This window comes from Camellia sinensis, chromosome 10 (genome assembly GCF_055761805.1).
Source record: "Camellia sinensis isolate YWXY chromosome 10, ASM5576180v1, whole genome shotgun sequence".
In the NCBI taxonomy this organism is placed as follows: Eukaryota; Viridiplantae; Streptophyta; class Magnoliopsida; order Ericales; family Theaceae; genus Camellia; species Camellia sinensis.
This window is the reverse complement of record NC_138970.1, coordinates 63,802,321-63,827,860: the sequence shown is the minus strand read 5'-3', so window position 1 is coordinate 63,827,860 and position 25,540 is coordinate 63,802,321. Positions and strand designations below refer to the sequence as shown.

Here is a 25,540-nt window from a genome sequence, read left to right as displayed (position 1 = left end):
TGATCTCCAAGACGCTGTAAATTCGTCCAATTGCATGATCCAAATGCGACCTTTCCCTCCCATTTCTCATTTCAACAAAGCTTTAGGTCCTCTTTTGAAAATGGGTCATTACGACATCGCTCTTCCTCTTATTGGGAAAATGCATTTTCTAGGCATTCAGAACAATTTCTACACCTTCAACATTGCTATTAACTGTTACTGCCGTGTTAATTGAGTCGATTTTGGGTTGTCTCTTTTGGGTACCCTCTTCAAACGCGGTTATACACCCAATGTAACTACCTTCACAACTCTGATTAATGGACTTATTTTGCAAGATAAAACTCCTCAAGTTGTGGAGTTATTTAAGAAATTAATGAGAACTAGAGAAATTGAACCTGACGTGGTTATGTATGGAACCATTGTCAATGGGCTCTGCAGAATGGTGAACACTATCAGGGCTGTTAGTTTGCTTAGGATAATGGAAGAGGGAAGTCGTAAACCTAACACCGTAGTGTATAACACGGTCATTGACAGTCTTTGCAAGGATAGAATGGTGGATGATGCCATGAAACTCTTTTCTAAGATGAATGAACCAGGCATTCACCGAGATGATGTCACTTATACCTCTTTGATTCATGGCCTATGTAATTTTGGCTGGTGGAAGGAGGCTACTGGAATGCTTATAGAAATGTTGGATAGTGGTATTGCTTTGGGTGTTCATAGGTATAGTGTGTTGCTAGATGCATGTACCAAGGAAGGGAAGATGAAAGAGGCAGAGGGGGTACTTGAAGTCATGATACAAAGAGGTGTGGATCCTAATGTAGTCACATACAATACTCTAATGGATGGATATTGTCTGCAAGGCCACATGGATGAAGCAATCAGAGTGAGGGATCTTCATTCTGATGTTTTTAGCTATACCATTCTAATCAATGGATATTGCAAGAACATGAAAATAGATGAGGACATGCATCTCTTTTGAGCATTGCCTCAAAGGGGGTTGAAACCCAACAATGGAACTTTCAACACTATGTTATGGGGTTAGTTTCAAATAGGTAGATGTGGAGCCGCTCAAAAACTTTTCAATGATATGTAAGCTGCAAGCATAAATCCAGATTCTCAAACTTATGGTATCTTATTGGATGGGTTGTGCAAAAATGGGCATATTTCTGAAGCATTGTCATTATTCCACATGATGGAAAGCAACGATTTACATCTTGATATTGTTAAGTATAGTATCCTCATTGATGCATTCTGCGAGGATAAAAAGCTTGACACTGCAAGGGCCATTTTCAGTAACCTTTCTTCCAAAGGTTTACAACCAAATGTTAAGACATACACTATGATGATCCGAGGTCTCTGTGAAGAAGGCCTACTGCATGAAGCTAAAGAGTTGTTTGTTAAAATGGAACAGAGTGGTTGTTTGCCAAATGATGTCACTTACAACACTATTATCCGAGGATTTATTGGACAACACAAGTGCTATGAGGCATTAACACTCGTTGAGGAAATGGTTCAAAGGGGTTTTTCAGTAGATGCATCCAATTCTTCCGTGATCATAGATATACTCTCGACTAAAGGACAAGATCCTTCTCTCCGAGAATTGATAAAGAAGTTCATGCCAAAAGATAGTCATGGAATGCATGATATTGAGTAAATTTCTTAAGCTATGAATGTAAAGCTTCACACATATTAAATTATATATTATTAAGTGAAGCTCTGTTTTTTTCTTGTTTTTCTTTTTATGGATTGACATGGGCTTATGCATCTCCATCAACTATTTTGGACTTGTTGTACTTGACTTTGCAACATGTTTTCATAATTTCTATTTATGTATATCTTGTGTATAATGCCTTCTAATTCTCTCTCTCTCTCTCTCTCTCTCTCACAAAATTTTTGATTCCCTTCCTTTGAAAGTCCATATCAACACAGTACCAAGCAACCCCATTCACAAGACGCGGTGCTAACATAATTCAGTGGCAAGAGCAAATACTTGTTGAATTGACAATTGTTCCTTTTATTCTAAGCTATTCAAAAATTATATATTTTTTTATGTTACTCTTTTGTTATTTATTAGTACGCTATATATTCTTGTGTTGACTAAAATGACTATCAGAAATACATGCATGGTTTGCTCCAATTGAAGATCGTGTACTGGTAGTTGACTTGATCAACTTTTGAAATATTTCTTATGCTAGAAAGAAAACATGCACCATTTGGTATATCTATGATTTCACTGTTGGGATTAAGTATGGCTCTCCTCTTACACTAGGATGAACATGTGGAACGATTTGACTTTTGAAAACATTGGTTAAAATTAAGTGGATAGAGAATGATCATGTAGACTTTGATTCATTTGAAGTAGTTTATATCTTTTGGCTCTTAAGTCTAGCACAATTATCTATATAATAAAGCACCTAGCCTTTTGAAAATGTACTACAATTTTGTCCTAGATGTCACTTTGAATGGTTAGGATAAACACAATCTAATGGTCTAAAAATGTCCAATGAACAAATTGTCTTTTAATGGTTGAGATTGTTTGTTTGACATGCATCCTATGGTGGAGGATACATTTTATCCTTTTGTTTGTTCTTCCAGCCCATCCCTTTCTGTTGAGCTCTCTCTCTCATTTGAATTTCAAATTTCAAATGCAGATTCTCTCAGTCTCACTTTGTTTCTCTCACACACTTCCTCCATTCTCTTTTATGGTTCAATAATCAGAAGGTTTTGGATTAGACCCAGTTGGTTCATCGCTTTCAAACCCTCCAATCTCTTACCCATTTCACTCTCTTCGATTGCTGTCAACAACTAACCACATGTCAACGACCACTCGAATCCATTGATTCGAACCCACAAATTTTCAATCTGCCATTGCTAGTCAACCTCCACCAATCTCATCACACCTAAAACCCACCATTTTTCTTACCAAAGCACCACCTTGCTCCGCCACCACAGGCCAAAACACACCACCATAGATTTCTTACAATTTTGTAGAATCCCTTGGTTCTTCGGTTCGTATAATGGTGAAGTTGGGTCAAGACAGAGGTCGCAAATGGAAGTCGAAGTTTGAATTTAGGGTCATAGTTATGGATTTCTTCTAAATTCGTTTCTCATATTTAATTTTTTTCTTGCTGCAAGTCAATAATTTTTGGGTTTTTGATATCATTGTTTGTACTTTGCAGGTATAAAAACCCATCATTGTTTGATTCTTTTAGCTTAGGTCATAGAGAGCAACATCCATAGAGTAAGCACACCTGTTTTTCATACTATTTATTGATTCTTTTGCTCATTCTCCCTGTTTTTGCTTCCATTCACCTGGCTATGTTTATTGGGTCCATGAGAATATCTTTGGCACATTTTTTTTAGATAGTGGATAATGACATTGACATATGTAGGGTTATTATTTTGGTTACTAATTCTTTGTTATTTGGTTATTGTTCAGTTAAGGGATTTTACTCTTTCCTCCCTCCCTCTCTCTCTCTCTCTCTCTCTCTCAAGGTTATTGTTCAAGGTACTTTAGGTCTACAACTAGATGGTGTTGATGGTACTTGAAGTTTTTTTCTAGAGCTATTGTGTCCGTTGATGGCATTGATTGCTTTTTAGGTGTTATAAGTGCTTACAGTTTTAATTATATTTTTTTTGAGTTTTGGGTTAATTCTATTAGATTGAGAATTTTGGGTATACTATCAGATTGCAAAGTATCTCTCTCCATGTTTGATCAACATAAATCCTATTTCAGTGTGTTTTTGGGGTTTGCCATGATGCTATTAGATTGCAAGTTTTGGATTTGCAAATTATCTTCTTGCTTTTTCTATTAGATTGCTATCGATTGTAATCAATGTTTTTGCTAATTACCAATGGCCTGCACTAATGGCAAATTTTTTTAGGTTGAAGTCGGATAAATACTTTGTGATTAAGCTTTTTCCTTTTTATTATTTTGCATGTACGCTTATGCATGCAATTTTTCTTTTGCCTATGTGTATATGTGCCATAAAGGTTTAAGGTTTATAATTTTTTAATAGTTCTTTAAAGAAAACCGATTATTTGTAATTTTTTGTATACTATTTCTAACAATTGAAGTGAGTTAATATGCCTTCATTGTTGTGAATAGAGATTCCATAATTTTTGATAAATTGCAGCGAAAATGATGCTTCGGTTTGATGCTTTTCTATAGGATCCATTACCATTCAATAGCTAGGATTTAACTCAAGGGGTTCAATCATGATGGGAAAAGGTCCTAATGATCAACAACGCTCAATTGAATAGGTCATAATTAATGAAAACAGTAACTTCCTAAGTCCATCTCCAACGCTTAATCAAATTTATCATCAGATTTGAATTTGGTGAAAAAATATCACTTTTATGGCTCTAACGGTTTCACCAAACGGATATCAAATTGAGAATATACCAAAAGTTTCACCAAAATGAGAAGCAAAGCAGATTTCACCAAAACACTGTGCGTTTACGTTGGAAGTGGGTCCCACCGGACGACCGGCCGGATGTCCTCCCGGATGACCACCTTAAGTAAAATTTTGTGAAAATTTTACACTAGGTGGTCGACCGGGTTGACCACCTCTTTGTTTTCTCGGTTTTTCATTTTTGCATTGGCCGGTCGACCGGTAGTTTGATGAAAAGCTAAATTTCTCTATTAGAGCAGGTGATACCAAATAGAGGAAATCGTTTTTTTTTTAACGCAGATTTGATGAAAAATCTGATAAACCATTGGAGATGCTCTAAAGTACTCTCAAATAAAAATCGTTTCTATAGTATTTCATTAGTTTCAAATTAGGGGGATGCTATGTGAAAAGGTGCATATGGTATATCTTTCTTAACACTACTTCAAAATTTTGTAACATAAATCATAAAATGACACAACTTTTCTCACCACAAAATTATAACTTTCATTTTAGAGTGCACACCATAAATTCACTATGCGTAACTTTTACCACAAATTAACATAGCATAACTTTAAAAAAAAATCCTAACTTTCTTACGATATGCCTTTTTTAGTAGTACACTTTATAGGATTTCCCTTCAGGTTATTATTATTAATTTTTTTGAAAATGATTGTTTAAAAGATTGGTGGTTGATTACAATGAAAAAGTGCTTTCAAAGGAAGAGAGTGGTAAGACTTCGAAAGGGTTTTTTCATTGGTTGCTTTGTCTGTTTGATGATTAATTTGTTTTAGGTAGAACATTGCAAGGTATCTTGCCTTTCCATCTTGCTGGAGTGGCAAGCGTGTTGGTTGATTTGCTATGAAGACTTTCCTTTTATATTTTTTAGTGAATCTGGTTGTATTGATTGTATTTTTCATAATTTTTTTAGTTTGAAATTTGAAAAAAAAGAAAAAAAATTGGATTTTAGATTTTTGTTTTTATCTTTATATTTCGAGTTGTGATTTGCTTATTTTGAAGATGCTTCAATCCACAGAGTATGAACATCTACGTTGATGATGATGATGATGAATTGTGAGTCTGTTAAGGTCATCTATATTAGAATGATTAGCTCTGTGTGTCCATGAAAGCACCATGTTTTTTATTCATGTTGCAGTGATTTAGTACCAAAACTAGCCTCGATTGTATTCTCTCTTTTTTTTTTCTTTTTTTTTTTAATTTGGATTTTGTTAAGTGAAAGCTCTTAAGGATCTGATTCTGACTTATTATTGATCTTGTTTTAATTTGCACTCTCATTCTGATAATGGTGCAGGGATTTTGTTAAAGGACCCAGGTGCTAATTTTTGAGATTAGTCAGATCCTTGATGGAGTTTTAAAGACTGTATAATCTTGGACCAGGAAGAATTTCTTGTTGAATCCCAAATTTTTTGAAGTATTTGCAGTTGCAGGAGCTTGGTCTTTGTTGTTTGTTTTTCATACAAGGCAAGAGTCAAAGTTTAATTCACCATCATTACATCCCAAAAGGTTCTTCTATTCTCTTCTCCTTGAACAACTTAGTTTTGTTTCATCCTCATTGATGTATTGGTATTACTAGTTGTACTACTAATACTACTAGAAGAGAAAGACACTTACTAATCCTAGATCATTGTTAGTGAAACCTAAATCTAGGTTTAGTAATGTTAAGGACCTCGATGATGCTCTGAGTTTCTTTAGTCAAACGGTCTGTGTCAAACCTCCACCTCTTGTTATTCGAACTTAATCAACTATTAGTTGCTATTGCCCGGATGAAACACTATCACTATGAGCATAGCCTTAACTATCTACTGCCACTTGAATTGCCTCCTTAAATATGTTTATGTACTTGGTGATTTTTATATTTGATTGGCTAACATCAGCTTGTGGAGAACACACAAATTAGATTTGAAGTCTGCTTTGATGAAATGAATTTTTCATAGACTGTAATGTCTAAAGCCTTGCTTTGATAATGTTGATGAAAGAGAATGAAAAACATTGGTGGTATTGTCCTTAGACTAGGTATCACACAAGAGAATGCGAGAGAAGAAAGATGCGGTTGGGTGTAGAATCAACGCTTTGAAATGCACAAAACCTCCTGCATTGGTAAAGTATGAATAGGTGTTGTTCATATCCTTTTGTAAATAATCACAACCATTCAAAATAGGTGCAACCCATTGAAGGGTTATGCTTTTTCCACTGACAAGACAGCCGTTTGGATTGATCACTTCCCAAACATACCCTATCTCTCTTATGTGAAATAATTTCCAATAAACCATTTTAAGAGTCCTGTTTTATTATAGTTTAATGGATGTCTTGTAAATTCATTTTATGTCCATTTTGCCTTTCCCTTTGTCCTTAACAGTACATTCATCTGGAACAATAAAACACCTGTATGCTAGTCAATTTCTATTATTTGGATGGCCCTTGTGCTCATAAACATGTAAGTTGTCCATACATCTGAATGATTGTTAGTTTCTAAGTTCTATCCCTGGGAGTCTCTTCATGATCAAATCAGAATATTAGAGCTTTGACAGTGCTTTGAATTGACGCAAGTTGATTTTCTACAACCATTATGGTGTTCTGGAGTTGCAACGCTATAGAAACTAGCAGCTTTGAACAACTCCAAACATACAAGGAAAATTATTAGAATTAAAGAAAAAAAGGAAAAAGGAAACAAACAATGTGACAAGAATAAAGTCAGTATATCTGGAAAATTGATTTTGTTCTCTTTATGTGCAGGTTAAGAAGAGAGAGAATATAATTTAAGAAAAGTAAAGGTTGCTGTTCTGATACACAGTGAAAAGAAACTAATTGCCCTAACATATTGTTAAAATTGATGTAATATTGATTGATTGTTTGTTATTAATTACAAATGGTGAGGGGCTCCTTATATAGGAGATGTAGTGGAGTAGGTGGTAGTAGGTGGTAGTGGTAGGTGTGTAGTAGGTGGTAGTAGGTGGTGGTAGGTGTAGTAGGTGGAGTAGGTGATGGTAGGTTTTAACAGCCCCCCGCAAACTCAAGGGGGATAGGAACTAACCAACTTGAGTTTGGAGAGAGTAACAAAACAAGAAAATAATCTAAAAAATAAAAAATGGATAGGAGACACTGTATGGTCGTGTCAGACCGTTGTAGAAGACTGTATGGTTATGGCAGACCGATGTAGAAGACACTGGCTCGTGTCAGACCGATGTAGAAGACAGTTTATGGGGTCATGTCGGACCGTTGTAGCAGACAATGTTGTGACAGTTGTTGTGACAGTTTACGGAGTCTTGCTGGACCCTTGTAGAAACTAACCGGAATCAATGTCGGGACAGTTTACAGAGTCTTGCCGGACCCATGTAAAAGCTAACCGGAATCAATGTCGGGACAGTTTACAGAGTCTTGTCGGACCCATGAAGGAGCTAACCGGAATCAATGTCGGGACAGTTTACAGAGTCTTGTCAGACCCATGAAGGAGCTAACCGGAATCAATGTCGGGACAGTTTACAGAGTCTTGTTGGACCCCTAAAAAGTCGCACCCTCAAAAGGTGTGCCCAATCTGTCAAAAGGCGTGCCATCAAAAAGCGTGCCCAATCCATAAAAAGGCGTGCCATCAAAAGACGTGCCATCAAAAGGCGCGCCCAAGTTGTCGGCGAGCACCGAGAGGCGTATGATGCGCGTGTCTGCCTCTTCATCATGGTCTTTATAAACCGAAGCGGAGGCTGAGGCTTGGAAGCATAACAAACCAGTTGAAACCTCTTCGTTCTCTAAGAGCTTGTCTCTAAGAGCTGCAAATCTTGAAACACTCTGTAACCAACCCTTCTCTGAAACACTCAGCAACCCATAACATGGCCTCGTCTTCCCGTTCAGCTACCCAGAATATGGCCTCTTCGTCCCGTGGTCTGCTCACTCTCTTTCCCGACCTCAACGAGTCGACAAGAGAGATAACTGGTGCGGTGGCCAGTGAACCTCAACCAAGCGCCTCTGGTTGTGCTCCGTTGAACTTTCCGATGCGGTCAGTGGAGCAAAAAATGGCGGTGCAAACGGATGTTGAGGCCAATCAGTATACTTTGAAGTCATGTGTGGAGACCATGACGGCGGTCACAAACCTATCGCACCGGCTGCAGAGTAGGACAAATGAGGTGCAGCAGTTAAACGCCCAACTGGCTCTGCTCCAGCGCATGTATAAGGATGCGCGAGCAGAGATAAGTGTGCTAAAGGCAGAAAATAAGGAGCTGAAGCGGAAGGCCACCGTGATGTTCCGATTTGGAGGTCCGCCATATGCTGCAGTGGAGGAGCAGGGAGTAGTGATCGTGCCCAGTGGAGTGGGAAACACGGAGGCAACACCGTCAAGGGCCGCTCAGGACGGAGGCAAGAAGAAGAGACCGGCGGCAGAGTAGAGAAGAAAAATCCCGCCTGTGGATGTGGTTGTTTTTTTTGTTTGTTTTGTTTTTTGTTTTTTTTTTGTTTGTGTGTTTTGTGGAAAATGGTGATCGCCCCTGACATGAATAAAATGAGTTTGGTGTGCAGTTTTGCATCTGTTTTTTTTTTTTTTTGATTGTTTTTATTTTTATTTGTATTTTTATTTTGAATTTTATTTATTTATGTTTTTTTTTATATATATATTTTTGTTTTTGGGGAAAGGAAATAAAAGAAAGAGTTGAAATATCAGAAGGCGTGTGAATCGGTGAGCTAATAAATGGTAGGGGGATATAATATAGTATAAAAAAATAAAAAAAATATGTGAGGGTGGAAAGTTGGAACAAGCGATGATGGAAAGGAGAAACAGAAAATAAAATAAAAATTAAAGGTAGGGGTTTGATAAAAATAAAGATGTGAAAAGTGGACTGTTGGTGTGGGGTTGTTTTGTTTTGTATAATAATAATAATAATAAGAATAGAAAGTTGGCAAAATGGTGGGTGTGCTTGAGTGGAGAGAGAGTTTAAAGTGCATTGGTTAGTGGGATCACGTGGGAAGTTGATGAGAAAAAGCAAAGCAAGTGGGTTTTGCAGATACAGTGATCATGAAACCCTTGACTGAGTACCTTCCAGCTGTGTGAGGCACATAAGTTGCGTGCTTTACAGGATTCACAGCAATGTAATCCGTTACAGACATGTCACTGATCTGAATGTCGTCAAAGACCCATCTGTTGAAGAGATTGACATCGGAATGAGATTGGTCCTTGTCCTGATTAGCAGCAGCACCAACATTCGTTAGAGTTACAACAGCCGCCTCCATTACGATGCAGGGCCGACAGAGAGAGAGAGGCCGCCGATTGGAAGCAACAAGTGAAACGATGAAGAGAAGAAGAAACAGAGAGCTGGTAGAGACCTCTGCTGGTGCGTTGACCATGACATTCTCGAGGCGTTCGAGCCGCTGGGCCACGTGTCGGAGCTCCGATGACCGGACCCTGTACCCGGATCCGGCAAGCAGTCCGTCAATCTGATCCGGTGCTTCGCCGGCAGATGATGATGATGAGTTGCTTCCACTGCTGCTCATGGATGCATCGTAGGGACCCATGATTGATTTATTCTGTGACGTCTGATCAGAGACGGAGCTTCGTTTCTTGCTGGGTTCCTGCGATCATTCCTGATTTTAGAGAGAATTGTATGTGTCTATGTGTGCTGTCTGTGTTTTGTGCACTCAGCAGGTTGAAGAAAGGAAATTTCAAGGTATGTGTAGAAAATTTTAGCAGACTAGGTTGAGGTCCGGCAAGCAGCTAAGGTGAGGTTGCCGCCTGCCGGGGAAGCGAAAATATTAGGTTCTAAACCTTGCTCTGATACCATGTTAAAATTGATGTAATATTGATTGATTGTTTGTTATTAATTACAAATGGTGAGGGGCTCCTTATATAGGAGATGTAGTGGAGTAGGTGGTAGTGGTAGGTGTGTAGTAGGTGGTAGTAGGTGGTGGTAGGTGTAGTAGGTGGAGTAGGTGATGGTAGGTTTTAACACATATCTACAAGAAAGCTTAGAAGCATTTTCGGGAACAAAGTTGTACAAGCAACTAAAGTCCAATGCTGATGAAGCTTGGATCAGTTTTACTTCCAGCAACTGAGAAACAACATTTAACAACATAATTCCATACCTGGAAGTTTTACTTGTCTTGCTGTGGAATACCATAAAGTTGCACACAAATTTTCATGTAAAGCTAAATTCCGAGTTGGCTCGTTTATATGGCTGTTTAGGTTTCCAGAGCTTGTTAATACAATGGCTATTTGATGTCTACACTGTAATGTAGTGGTTGAGCAAGCCTATATTTGAAACCGTCTTTTGAGAGTGTTTTTTTTTTTTTGTTAATTTCAGGAGCACTATATATTATTCATCTTGTTCTTCATTGCTCTTAAACGAGATGTCATATGTATCATATGCAAGTTACAAGCAAAATTCGTCCTGTGACCAAAATTCATGTTAGTTAGGAATTGTTGTGGCATTAGACAATGGATAATTGTGGTGGTGTCGAGCCATCAAATTGTCAAATTAAAGTTGTTTAGAACTCATGTTTTGTTATGTTCTCATTGTGGTAAATAAAGTTACAATCACCGTGGTTCTTGATTACATCTCAAAATAATATTAGTTGAAATTCATTGACTATGATCAAAATTCATTGTTTTTATTTATTCAATTTCAATGGCTAGAAGTAGAGGGACATATGGTGTGCATTTTTTTTTTTTTTGAAAATATGTATAGAAAAATTTATTGTACACTGTTGTAAAAAAAATGTATATCATATATACTTTCACTTTCAGCAACTGAACTAAAAATAAATGTGCCATTAATTACAATCATTTGGGTCATAAACAAATTTTTTAAGTTACAAGCGATATGCTATTTTTAGTCGTTACTAAAACCATCATAGTTGTAACTTAACCAAAACTAACCATTATAAAAATAAAAATAAAACATAATTCATAATTAATACAGATATAATGTGTGTGGTTAACTTCCATTTTTAAGTTTTAGAAACACCTCTTTACTTAAAAAGATAAATTACAAATATACGCTTTAAGGTATGCTTAAAATACAAATTGTCCCTTGTAATTTAAAAAATTACAAATATCCTCTTGTCAGAATTTTTTTTTAAACAAAATTAACTAAAAAAATAAAATTACAAACTGTTCTCCTATATATTGATAAAATTATCTGAATTATTAATTGAAATAAATTTCTGACATCATTAAAAAGTGTTAGTTTACTTGATGATTTATTAATAAAAGGGTAATTTGTTATAAAATTAGAAATTTCAAGAGACATGATGTAATTTCCAAAATTATAGTGGGTAAATCATAATTTAAACAAATCTCAAAGTTTATGTCTATAATTTACTCTTTAAATTTTAAAGGGTAACGACAAACCAAAAAAATAAAAATAAATGACAAGTTTTATATAGTGGTTAAATATTGTTTGGTTTAATTTTTAGAATATATTTTATTGAAATACTTTTATTAAAATTTAAAAACATTCATAAATTTCATTTGAATGTACAAATAATTTTTAAAATTTAAAAAATATATATTTATTTTTATCAAATTAATTTATAATTTAAAAAAAAATCTCAAAAAACCAATTCCAAATCAAACCAAAAAAATCTCTCAAATCCTAAAACTCTTTTTCTTTTCTCTCTAGATTTTCTTCAAATGAGAGAGGAAGACGGTGGTGGTTCCCCCACTTCTCCAATCTTCTTATCCTCTCCTTCTTTCCGATCCTCCTTCAAATTTGATATTTGCTTCATCAATCCGACCATCACTGCCTTACTTTTCTCCACACTTTAAGATCTGGTTTCAGATCTTCTCACAATCTAAAAACCAACGCTTGATAACGCGTTTGTTTCACGCTAGGCGACCATCTCAACCTCAATGTTCTATCTTAACTAGCGGTGGTGGAGTTTTCAGATTCCAAGTTGAAGATTGCGAAGTATTGGAGTTTTGGATGAGTTTGGTAAGGACTTGGATCTGGTTTTTTTCTATTTGATTTTTTTTTTTAATTTTTAGTTTGTTGATATAATAATTTTTCTTGTGTAGAGATTTGTTTCCCTACCTTGTGAGGGCCTTTTCTCCTCCTCTATGGAGGTTTGGATCCTTCCTTTTGTATTAAATTGATTTTATCTTTTATCGGTTTTGCAATGAAGTTTTTTTTTCCCGTTCTTAAAAAAAAAATAAAAAAAAATGAAAGATCTCTTTCACTTGCTAAAATAAAATAGACCTTAGGTTGAGCTTATTTTAAAGAGCAGACTTTGGGATATTTCAAATTGGGTTGATCGAAGGTAGTCAACATTAAGAAAGGATGGTTGGTTTAGATTGGAACAAACGACTGATCCATATTAGAAACGTTGCGTTATGTTGCTTTTCTCTATGTGTGTCGTTGGTTGGCACTCATTCTAAACTAGGTAATTAGAAAAAAAGAAATTGGTTAGCTAGGATGATTACTCTTTTGTACCAAAATATTCATTTACCTTTTCTTGAAGGTATTGAAGTCTGATAAAACGAAAGGGTTACCAACTATGATACTAATTTTTTTTTTTTGAACAAAAGTTATGATACTAACTCAGTAACATTCTTTTTATAGAAGATTTGCTATACATGTGTGTAACATGCCCAGGAGGTACCCGCGCCCGTTAAACAGTTCGGACTCCCGAGATCTCTTTGATCTAGTCTTACGAGTGCAATGTGAAACATAGATGAGAGTCCAGATTTGGAAACTTTTATTGAAAATCCATTTTATTGCAATTTTGTCAAAAATGGACTGCGTCATCAGATCTTAAAGTCGCCACCTAATATTATTTTGGGAAATTAGGAAACCCATGACTCGTGCCAAGGCCACTGTTTGTCGTAACCAAGGATGTTTGGCTCGGAACCTTAGATATGAGAGGGGAAGGTCAATAATAAGTGTATTGATCCCAGTTTTGCCACTTCCCTGAGTATGTCCGGGATTGAGCTACCTGGTCAGCTCGCGGGGGTCCAGGGGGGCAGCACTCTTTGGCGGGTCCTAGGGCAGCGCCCTGGCGGGGTTGAGGGGCAGCGCCCCGGAAACAAAAATGCAAAATACATTAGAAGTTGCTTGTCCGCTCGAGCGGTCATTTATGCGCTCAAGTAGAGAATGTTTGGTTTCAAAAGTTTGACCTGTCTGCAAAAGTACTGGGAAAGTGTATTTGACGCTTGAGCGAGGCTTTCCACACTCGAGCAGACCATGTTATATCAGTTCATGAATTTGATATGTTAGATCACTTTTGTATATATCTCTCTCTAAAAACCCTTCCTCTCCCTTCTCTCTACATTTCCCTATGCCAAATTGGATCAAAACCTTGATTTCTCAAGATCCATCAGAGTTCTGCCATAAGTTCTTCATCGAAGTTGGTTAACTTCTCGAGGGTTTCGTTGTGTACAATAAAGATCGAGTTTCGACACCGTTGATTTTGGGGGTTTCATCTCATTTCTTCTTCAAAACTTGAGGTAGGGATTTTCTTAGAGTTATATATATATATATATATATATATTTTTGCAAGATCTATATAATTTTTGAAATCATCTTTCGATAGCTTTGAAAATTGATTGTTGATTCAAGAAGTTGAGCGATTTTGAAAGTGGGTTTGTCTCTTGTTCTTTTAAAATGATCTCATGGGTTTTGATCTTCGTTGATTGAAGAAAAGATGATTTTGGAAAGTTTTCTTTCAAAGGATTTGAGTTGTATAGTTTTGGTGAGAAAACCTAGAATTTGGGGATTTTTTTAAAAGAGACTGAAAATCCATGAATGATATTGTTGTATTTATTTTGTATGTCAAAATAAATGGATGTTTGGGAAATTTCTTATTTATATTTATATAAATGATGAATTTCAGGGAATATGAGAATTGTTGTTCATTTTGAAAATTATTGTTCAAAACGTTGAAATAGTCTTGAAATGACTAATTGTTGAGGATACTTGAGAAAAGGGAATTGTGTTATTCCTTGGATGATGAATTGGAATAAAAGTTTTTATATTCATCTTGTGTTATTGGCATAACAATTCATTTGATTACATTAAACTTTGAAAGTTGGTTTGAAAACTTGCATTGAGAAAAAATATTGAGAAACAAGTTTTCATGAAATGGTTTTGGGGTAAGTACGTTGGTAAGTCTTGATAGGTGGTGTAGATGATATTGAACAAGTTGGCCTGAGAGTCCAGGGTGAAAGACCGAGAACCCGCGCGGATAGGTGTTAAGCTTTCCAGTTAATACCGGTAAAAATGACAATTTTGTAGTACTTGTATAGTCTACTTGCAGACACTGACTTAGGGATTACCAGAGTCGTATTTACCACCCTTGAAATAAATTGTTAAGTTTTGAACAATTGAAATTACATGACATCATTAAGCATGATGGTTTTCAAAAGATGAAAATGTGATTTATCTTCAAAAAGGGGCATAGCATGGCATGTGCATTTTATCTCTTGATACTTGTATAAAATGTATATACTTTGTTAAGGATTTCCTACTGGGCTTTATGCTCACCCTACGGGATTTTTGTGCAGGAAAAGATGTGGTGATGCTGCCTAACCAAAGACAAGAAAATGTGTGTTGAGAGTACGAGACTCTCATTTTGCTGTGACTCTGTGTGTAAACCAAGGGCTGTATGTGTGTGGGTTTGAATAACCATTTTGTGTAACCAAGCTCAAGCCTTGGAAACTTGTAAACCCTTGGGGATATTTATTTGTTTATTTACTTGTTGTTGGATTAATGTATTGTTGCATGAAGAACTATTGTATCATGTAATGTAAGTTTGGAGATTTATATTTGGTTTTTCTTGAAATAGCCATGCTTGTTGTATTATTATTTGGGCTAGAAATTTGGGACGTTATAACTTGGTATCAGAGCTACCGGGTTTAAATACTTGGAACTTGTGGGAAGTGATTGTTTAACGGTTCATTAAGCATGTTTAGGAAGTGTTATGTATTTTGTGACTATGTGATAACATGCTTATGTGACTAAATGGGTATGGGATTGGACTTTTGGGATGTTGTTTGCGCCTATTAAATTCCTTGAGGTCTCATTAGAAGGGTACTTGATCAATACTCGTTCTACTTAGAATTCTTGGTTTTTCATGGGACGGATTTCATCGTAAAAGAATAGTCCGTATGTGTTTACATGACTAAGTGCTTATGTGGAGTGATATTAAATTGTGTATATGGTAGAGAAATATATAGAATTGTTGTAGTCGAACGCGTGAGTCAAGTTATGAGCACATATGAGTTAATATGCTAAATTATTTCTCTTGTGTCCTTTATTAGGATGTCAGGAAGGGGTTAAGTTCGTGGTGGTAGAGGCGGGAGGCGTGGTGGGGCTAGCCAAGGTGTGCATGAGGTACCGGTCCAAAGGGTTCCGGTGTAAGAAGAAGGGTTCAGCCAAGCTAATATGGCCGAGCAAGTAAGCCAAGCTAATGTAGCTGAGAAGGTGGGACAAGCGGGTCAAACCACAATGGGGGCCCTAGCTCGAGAAATGGCAGGGGCTTTAAGAGAGTTTATGAACTTGTTGAGGGTGGAGAATCAAGCCCGAGAGAACATCGCGGAGTCAAGGGCGAGTTTCCCTACTAGAGAGTTCTTGCGGGCCAAATCGGATGAGTTCCATGGTGGCCCCAAGCCCAAGAAAGCGGATGAATGGCTCGAACAAACTGTGAAGACATTTGAAATGCTTCACATCGAAGATAGTGAACTCAGAGTGACTCTAGCGAGTTAGTACCTTAAGGGAGACGCGGGTCAATGGTGGAAATATGCCAAGGGTAGAGTGGAGTTGACATGGGAAGCCTTTGCAGTTGCTTTCCAAGATAAGTACATACCTCCCACTGCTAGGGAGAGATTGAGGCAAGAGTTTAAAGACCTCAAACAACTCGACATGCCTGTGGCCGAGTTTAAGGCAGTCTTCTCTAGTTTGTCCAGATTTGCACCAGAGTTGGTCGCAACGGAAGAGTGCCGTTGCATTAAATTTGAAAAGAAATTGAAAACAAAAATTATGTTCAAGCTTGTCGGAAATATTATTTAGGAATATGACCGTCTTGTGGAAACGGCGACACACATAGAAATTTTCATACAAGCCGAAGAGGAGAGGCTTTGGAGTTTGAAGTCTAGGGGCCAAGAGTCTCAAGGAGACTATTGGCATAACAAGAAGAGTATGAACACCTATCTATCCCAGTCCTAACCACAGTAGTCTAGATCCACTTTTCCTTTGCCTAGTGCGGGTCCAGGAAAAAGTGCATCGAGTAGTTTCTTATGTTTTGAAGTGTGGTCAACCGGGTCACAAAGCCTTCTCATGCCCACAGAAGGGAGGAGGGCAGTTAATAATACCACCACCTAACCGATCTCAAAGTCAGTCTCAGTCTCAGAATAAAGGTCAAGGGTTTAATTGTTATCAGTGTGGTCAACCGGGACATATGAAGAGAACTTGCCCACACTTGGGAGGCGCATCTGGCGCATTAGGGTTGAGGCAGACTCAAAGCCACCAGCAGGCTCAATCAGTTCAAGCTTCGCGAGTTAATCAGGGAGCTGCTTTGGCTCAGTCAGTACAACAGGCCTATGCTCCGAGAGGGGAGCAAGTCAATCAGGGGCCACAGGGGCACGTGTATGCTGTTACCGTGCCAAAGTAGTTGCCAAAATTCTCAATTGTGAGAGGTATTTTTGTTGTGTGTAATTCTTTGGCTAATGTATTGATAGACACAGGTGCGTCTCATTCATTTATATCTACTGCATTTGCTTCTACATTGGGGTTAGAGGTAGCACGGTTAGTGCCTCCACTCAGAGTAGAGTCACCTTTTGGGGGTACAGTTAATTTAGACCGGGGTTGTTGTGATTGTGAAATAGAAGTTGTCAGGCGTCAACTTCCGTTTGCTTTTGTGTTGCTAGATATGTCGAGTTTTGATGTCATTTTAGGCAGGGATTGGTTGTGTTCTTATCAAGCTGTGATTGATTGTTACCATCAGGGAGTTACAGTGTGCACTTCGGGTGGTGATCGTTTCTATTTTCTGGGGAACCGAGTTGATAGAGCCTTGTCGCCAATTGTTGACCCTCGTAGTAAGAGCAAGCTTAGTGGCCTTCTTGCAACTCTCTTGGATAGTGAGAGTGATGAGGCTCGTGCTGAGTTACCAAGGGTAGTTTGTGAATATCCGGATGTCTTTCCAGAAGATCTTACTAGTTTACCACTTCATCGGGAGATCGAGTTCTCCATTGAATTAGTGCTTGGCACGGCACCGATTTCTATGTCATCATATAGATTTGCACCAGCCGAATTGCATGAGTTGAAGATTCAACTCCAAGAACTTTTCGACAAGGGCTTTATTCGTCCTAGTACATCGCCTTGGAGAGCGCTGGCTCTCTTTGTGAAGAAGAAGGATGGGTCATTACGGTTGTGTATTGATTACTGCAAGTTGAATAGAGTTACAGTTAAGAACAAGTATCCTCTACCCAGAATAGATGATTTGTTTGACCAACTTAGAGGGTCTCGTTGCTTCTTAAAAATAGATTTGAGGTTGGGGTACCATCAATTGAGAGTCTGGGAGGAGGACATTCAGAAGACGGCCTTTTGTATTTGTTATGGCCACTATGAATTCCTTGTAATGCCTTTTGGGTTAACCAATGCACCAGCTTCCTTTATGGATTTGATGAACAGAATTTTTTGGGAATACTTGGACCATTGTGGTCGTCTTTGTGGACGACATCTTGATTTATTCAACCTCTGAAGAGAAACACGAGACTCACTTGCGGGTAGTGCTGGGTTTACTTACTGAGCACCAATTGTATGCCAAATTTGAAAAATGCGAGTTTTGGTTAACAGATGTGAAGTTTTTGGGGCATGTAGTGTCTAGAGAGGGAGTGACTGTGGACTCCTCAAAGATAGATGTCATACAGGATTGGGAACAACCCAAGAATGTTTTTGAAATCCGGAGTTTCTTGGGATTAGTGGGGTATTATCGACGTTTTGTAAGGGATTTCTCTAGACTAGCTGCACCTTTGACTAGGTTGACTAGAAAATGGTATCAAATTTGTGTAGAGTGAGGCTTGTGAAAAGTCATTTCAAGAGCTTAAGATTAGATTGACTACCTCACTGGTTTTGATAATTCCAGAAAGGGGTTTGAATTACACTGTCTATTATGATGCATCCGGGGATGGACTTGGTTGTGTCTTGATGCAAAAGGGGAAAGTTGTGGCCTACGGTTCACGATAATTGAAAACTCATGAGAAAAATTACCCCACCCATGATCTAGAATTAGCAACGGTGACTTTTGCTTTGAAAATTTGGAGGCATTATTTGTATGGTGAGAAGTTTGAAGTCTTCTCCGATCATAAGAGTCTAAAGTATTTGTTTTCTCAAAAAGACTTGAATTTACAACAATGGAGGTGGATGAAATTTATGGAGGATTATGACTTTGAGTTATACTATCATCCAGGGAAGGCTAATGTGGTGGCCGATGCTTTGAGTCGAAAATCTATGAGTAGTTGGCAAGTGTGGCCATTTGGGAATGGGATATACTAGATGTTATTGGCAAGTTTGATTTGCACTTGGGTGAGTCTGGAGAGAGTGCTACCTTGCTTACTTTGAATGCTCAACCTACCTTGGTTTAAGGTCATAGAGGCACAACGAGGAAACCGTAATGTGGAATCAATCCGTGTTAAGATTTCCAATGGAAAGGAAGAGAAAGGTTTGAACGTTCACTCGGATCTGAGTGTACATTACCTAGACCGTTTGTTTGTACCGGAATCTTGTAGAGAGAAAGTACTTTAGGAGTTCCATCACTCACGCCTTACGGTACACCCGAGAGGCACTAAAATGTATCATGATCTTAGTCGTCAGTTTTGGTGGAAGGGTATGAAATGGAATGTCACTTTATTTGTATCGAAGTGCCTTACTTGTCAATAAGTGAAGGCCGAACACCAAAGACCAGTGGGTTTGTTACAACCCTTACCGATAGCCGAGTGGAAATAGGAGTGTGTTACCATGGATTTTGTAGTTGGGCTTCCTAGAACACAATGAGGCAACGATGCTGTTTGGGTGATTGTTGATAGGTTGACTAAGTCTACCCATTTCATTCCGATGTGCACCTGCGACTTAGTTGAACGCTTGGCAGAGTTGTACATTAGAGAGATAGTTCGACTTCATGGAGTCCTTGTGACTATTGTGTCAGATAGGGATCCTCATTTTACTGCCCGGTTATGACAAAGCCTTCAAGAAGTTGACTCTTAGCACCGCTTATCATCCTCAAACCGATGGACAGTCGACACGTACCATTCAGATTTTGGAGGACATGCTTAGAGCTTGTATCGTTGCTTTTAAGGGGCCTTGGAAAAGGCACTTACCATTAATTGAGTTTGCTTACAACAATAGTTACCAAGCTAGTATTGGGATGGCACCATTTGAGGCCTTGTATGGCCGACCTTGTAGATCACCGGTTTGTTGGGCCGAAGTGGGTGATGTACCGTTACTGGGTCCGAAAATTGTTACAGAGACAACCGAGAAAGTTGTTCTCATTCGGAAGAGATTAGCTATGACCCAGAGCCGACAAAAGATTTATGCCGATAAGAGGAGACAACCTTTATCTTTTGAAGTTGGTGACCATGTGTTTCTAAAAATCTCACCAAGGCGGGGTTTGATGAGATTTGGTAAGAGTGGTAAATTATCTCCAAGGTTCATTGGGCCTTTTGAGATCTTAGAGCGAATTGGGGAAGTGGCATACGGGTTAGCTTTACCGCCACAACTTTCAGGAGTTCACAACGTATTTCATGTAGCTATGCTTAGGAAGTATGAACCCGACGCTTCTCATGTGCTTGATTGGGCTGACTTGGTGGTAGATGAGGATGCCTCTTACGAAGAACGACCAGTTCAAATATTAGATACCCGGGAGCAAGTGCTACGGGGCAAAACTATACCATTGGTAAAGGTGTTGTGGAGACACCATGGGGTTGAAGAAGCGACGTGGGAACGGGAGATGGAAGTCCACTCTAAATATCTGGATTTATTTAAAAATGCTTAAGTTGCTTTTCTTTGTAATATTCCCTAGTGTTAAGAGAAACGTATTTAAATTTGTTAACCACATGTTGATATGTGCATTGTTATTTTAAGCATAAGGTTGTTTAGAGTTGCCATTACTTTTTGGGAAATTTCATGTTTATGCATATTTGGAAGGTTGTTGTTAATGAGATAACCACGGTGGAAATGGTGAAATTTGGTTGAGAGTTAGTATTATGGTTTGAAAATGAAATAGCGTGGTTTTGATCGCTAGAAACCTTTTGTTTGGGTAGTTTGATTTGAAATTTCGAGGATGAAATTCTTTAAGAGGGAAGGTTGTAGCGATCCCAGTCTTGCCACTTCGCTGAGTATGTCGTGGATCGAGCTGCCCAGTCAGCTCACGGGGGTCCAGAAGGCAGCGTCCCTTGGCAGGTCCTAGGGTAGTGCCCTGGCGGGGTTGAGGGGCAGCACCCCCGAAGCAAAAATGCAAAATACATTAGAAGTTGCTTGTCCATTCGAGCGGCCATTTATGCGCTGAGTGGAGAATGTTTGGTTTCAGAAGTTTGACCTGTTTGCAAAAGTACTGAGAAAGTGTATTTGACGCTCAAGCGGGGCTTTCCACGCTCGAACGGACCATGTTTAATCAGTTCATGAATTTGATATTTCAGATCACTTTTGTATATCTCTCTTTCTCTAAAAACCCTTTCCTCTCCCTTCTCTCTACATTTCCTTACGCCAAATTGGATCAAAACCTTGATTTCTCAAGATCCATTAGAGTTTTGCCATAAGTTCTTCATCAAAGTTGGTAAACTTCTCGAGGGTTTCGTTGTGTGCGATGAAGATCAAGTTTCGACATCGTTAATTTTGGGGGTTTCATTTCATTTCTTCTTCAAAACTTGAGGTAGGGATCTATATGATTTTCGAAATCATCTTTCGATAGTTTTGAAAATTGATTGTTGATTCAAGAAGTTGAGCAATTTTGAAAGTGAGTTTGTCTTTTGTTCTTTTAAAATGATCTTATGGGTTTTGATCTTTTTTGATTGAAAAAAATATGATTTTTGGAAAGTTTTCTTTCAAAGGATTTGAGTTGTATAGTTTTGGTGAGAAAACCCAGAATTTGGGAATTTTTTTAAAAGAGACTGAAAATCCATGAATGATATTGTTGTATTTATTTTGTGTGTCAAAATAAATGGATGTTTGGGAAATTTCTTATTTATATTTATATAAATGATGAATTTCAGGGAATATGAGAATTGTTGTTCATTTTGGAAATTATTGTTCAAAACGTTGAAATAGTCTTGAAATGACTAATTGTTGAGGATACTTGAGAAGAGGGAATTGTGTTATTCTTTGGATGATGAATTGGAATAAAAGTTTTTATATTTATCTTGTGTTATTGGCATAACAATTCATTTGATTACATTAAACTTTGAAAATTGATTTGAAAACTTGCATTGAGAAAAGAATGTTGAGAAACAAGTTTTCATGAAATGATTTTGGGGTAAATACGTTGGTAAGTCTTGATAGGTGGTGTAGATGATATTAAATAAGTTGGCCTGAGAGTCCAGGGTGAAAGACCGAAAACCTGCGCAGATAGGTGTCGAGCCTTCAGGTTAATACCGGTAAAAATGACAATTTGGTAGTACTTGTATAGTCTATTTGCAGACACCGACCTAGGGATTACCAAAGTCGTATTTACCGCTCTTGAAATAAATTGTTAAGTTTTGAACAATTGAAATTGCATGATATCATTGAACATGATGGTTTTCAAAAGATGAAAATGTGATTTTTCTTCAAAAAGGGACATAGCATGGCATGTGCATTTCATCTCTTAATATTTGTATAAAATGAATATACTTTGTTAAGGATTTCCTGCTAGGCTTTATGCTCACCCAATGGGATTTTTGTGCAGGAAAAAAATATGATGATGCTGCCTAACTAAAGGCAAGGAAATGTGTGTTGAGAGTACGAGACTCTCATTTTGCTATGGCTCTGTATGTAAGTCAAGGGCTGTATGTGTGTGGGTTTGAATAACCGTTTTGAGTAATCAGGCTCAAGCCTTGGAAACTTGTAAACCCTTGGGGGTATTTATTTGTTTATTTACTTGTTGTTAGATTAATGTATTGTTGCATGAAGAACTATTGTATCATATAATGTAAGTTTGGAGATTTATATTCGGTTTTTCTTGAAAGAGCCATGATTGTTGTATTATCATTTGGGTTAGAAATTTGGGGCGTTACAATGAACACCCCTGCTCACCTGATCAAAGATCGGTCTCTACTAAACCATGATATGAATTTTATTTATTTTATATGTTCATATTTTGATTATTTAATAAATTCTAAAAATTACTATGTGAAGCATACAAGTATAGACTAGTTTACTCAAATTGGAACAATTCAATTTCATGTTTGTTTGTTGAAAAGAGTTTGAATTTGACACTTGACAAAGTGGGCTTAAAGCTTGTGAATTTGCCACTACAAAGTGGGCTTAAAACGTATATTCGTTGAATCATTCCAATTCAAGCAACAAGCCTTCATCCATAAGCATTCAAACAGTTTATCATTTAAGCAATTAGCTTCATGGTAGGATGCTAAACATAATAAGAAAATTATGTACAAGTGGGATGCTAAAATATAAAAACTCACATATATACTGACGTCCCGCGAACAGCTACAAAATAAAGTTAGTAAAATATGCATGATCCTATATACAAAATCCTAATGCAATTCACTCACGAGATGCAACTAAAGATTCGGCTTCTAAGATATGACATGTGAATCATCTCAAGAACATGAGGTAGCGCATAGAATCACATAAGAATTGATTAAATCCACAAATGCAAACTTAGCCGAATCTTAATGCATGGAATATGGATGCGAAGCATAGATATGCATAGCATGCCAAATATATACATATGTACAGTTAGGGAAAGCGATTAAAGAATGGGATAGAAAGAAGCGGGATGAGGGATTATTACAACACTTTAAATATTACAAATCCAAATGAGAGAGAGAGGAGGGAATAATAAAATAAAATAAAATCTCACAAAACACTCAAAATAAAAAATAAATGCCCAAAATTAATAACCTAACTCAGTAGCCCACTGACACATTTCACACCTTTTTTCTAATGAAAATTGAGCCCAGTGAAAATCTCCCTGGACTCAACCACTCCCATGAATGATGAGAACACCTTCATAGAGAACGAAAACAGAGGACCACGGGGGAAGAGACCACAGCCATGAACAACAATACCACCTCCACTAGCACACCCCGCCACCATCGTTCTCTCTCTAGAACTAGAGAAAGATGAACTAGCCGAAGCAAAGTAGCAGCACTTCAGCAACCAGAACACGCCGATGATCTCTGAACACCCACCAAACATACAACAGACCACCACGGTGATGGAGGTGCAAAGGAAGAAAGATGAAGATCATTGAAGTATCCTGAGGTAAAAGAGAACATAGAACATATGACCAATAACCCCACTGTTCGAGAGAAAAGAAGAATGAAGAGACAGAGAATTTGTGTTAAGTTCCTTCTCTATGCAAACCTGTTGAGAGTTGGGCAGCTTCGGATATTTCAGGGGACGTCACAGACGAGGTAGCAACACCAGCCACAGACATAGCTACGTGAAGTTGGGCATTGTGGGTTCTAAGCTCCTGCTTCTTCCTCTCATTCTGATCTTTCAGTCTACTGTAATGGCATCTGCAGCGGCTCTGGTAGCTTCACATTGTATTGAGATTGCAGAGGAAATGGGAGCTGAGCATGACCAGATCTTGGCAGTTGTCGGTTTGATAACTAATGCAGCCTTGAGAGGGGCTGCCACACTGAAGGCAAGGCTGGAAAAAGGGGTATGGAGCTGCAAGTCTATCCCTGACTGACGAACAGGTTGAAGAAGCAAATGTCTGAATACCATTCAGCAGCTCTTTGCTGAGAGAGAGAGAGAGAGATTTTGCATGTACCTCTCTGTTTGTCTATGTAATTTTCTGAAGAAAACACAGAGATATACCAAACTTCTTCTTTAGGCCACCATTTCAAACTTCACTTTACACAACTCTTCTCTTTTTTTTTTTTTTTTTTGGTATTAAGAAGCATCTCTGGTTCATATCCGAAAATAGTTCAGAGAGAGAGAGGTCTTTTTTTTTTTTAATCATCAACCAGATAGCCCTCTATGTGCATTGTGTGTCTTCTTTTGAAATTCTATCTCACCCACCCCAATCAAAACAATAAAAATCTCCTTGGCCCTCTCTTTCAAGTCCGGATCCTCGGTCGCATATTCTTACGGCCATTCCTGCGGCGCCCCAAAACGGTGTCGTTTTGGGGCCAAATTTCAATTAAAAAAAAAAATATAGAACAAAAGCAAGGAAAGAAGAATAAGCAAGGAAGGAAAAATGGAGAAGAAATCTCTTCTCCAACTGCAAGACCCACCTCCCCCAAAACTGAATACAGAGAGAGAGAGAGAGAGAGAGAGAGAGAGGTTGAGAGAAAAGCCCAAAACTACCTTTTTTGATTAAATGGGTTGTCTTCTTTGTCTTCTTTCTTGGCCTTTTCTGGTTCTGAATCGACTCTGATCGTTGAAACTAGAAGAACGAGTTTAGAGGCGAAATGGGTGATGTCGGAAGGAAGTTTTGGCTGAAGGTGTTGGGCAGAGTGAGAAGTGAGTTTCAGTCTGAAACTTTGAGCCGAGAACAGAGCTCTATTTCAGGGGATTTGGGAGAGAAGAGTTCGATCAATTGGTGGTGTCGATAGGGTACGAAAATGGGTCGCTTGACATCGTCTGAGATGTTTCGAGACTTGAAAGACCTAAACGATGATCGGAGCATGCGAGAGATTCGCAGTTTCAACCGGTGTTGATTCTCCATTGTAGAGAGAGAGAGAGAGAGAAAGAGAGAGAGAGAGAGATTGAAGAGGAAGGTGGCGGACTAGAGAATAGGGCTTTTGGGAGAGGTGGGTCTTGCAGTTGGAGAAGGAGATTTCTTCTCCCTTCTTCCTTCCTTACTTCTTCTTCCTTGCTTGCTTTTGTTACGTATTTTTTTTTTATTGAAATTTGGCCCCAAAATGACGCCGTTTTGGGGCGCCTCAGGAATGGCCATAGGAATACGCGGCCGAGGATCCGGACTCCTCTCTTCCACCATCACCGAAAGTCATAATAATAGTCTCTCTATCTTTTCTTTCTCTTCTCCCCAAAAATATCCCTGACCACACT

At 38.1% G+C, this 25,540-nt stretch overlaps 1 protein-coding gene across 1 annotated transcript in view; it reads left to right on the top strand.

Annotated features, from left to right (window-relative positions):
• The first annotated feature begins 1,171 nt into the window (after window positions 1-1,171).
• The window catches only part of LOC114309850 (uncharacterized), a 57,988-nt gene continuing 33,619 nt past the window's right edge, over window positions 1,172-25,540 (top strand). Inside the window, exons 1-2 of the mRNA XM_082891537.1 lie at window positions 1,172-1,632; window positions 3,162-3,199. Of these exons, the coding sequence (XP_082747663.1) occupies window positions 1,172-1,632; window positions 3,162-3,199 (499 nt within the window). The remainder of the gene's footprint in view (window positions 1,633-3,161; window positions 3,200-25,540) is intronic.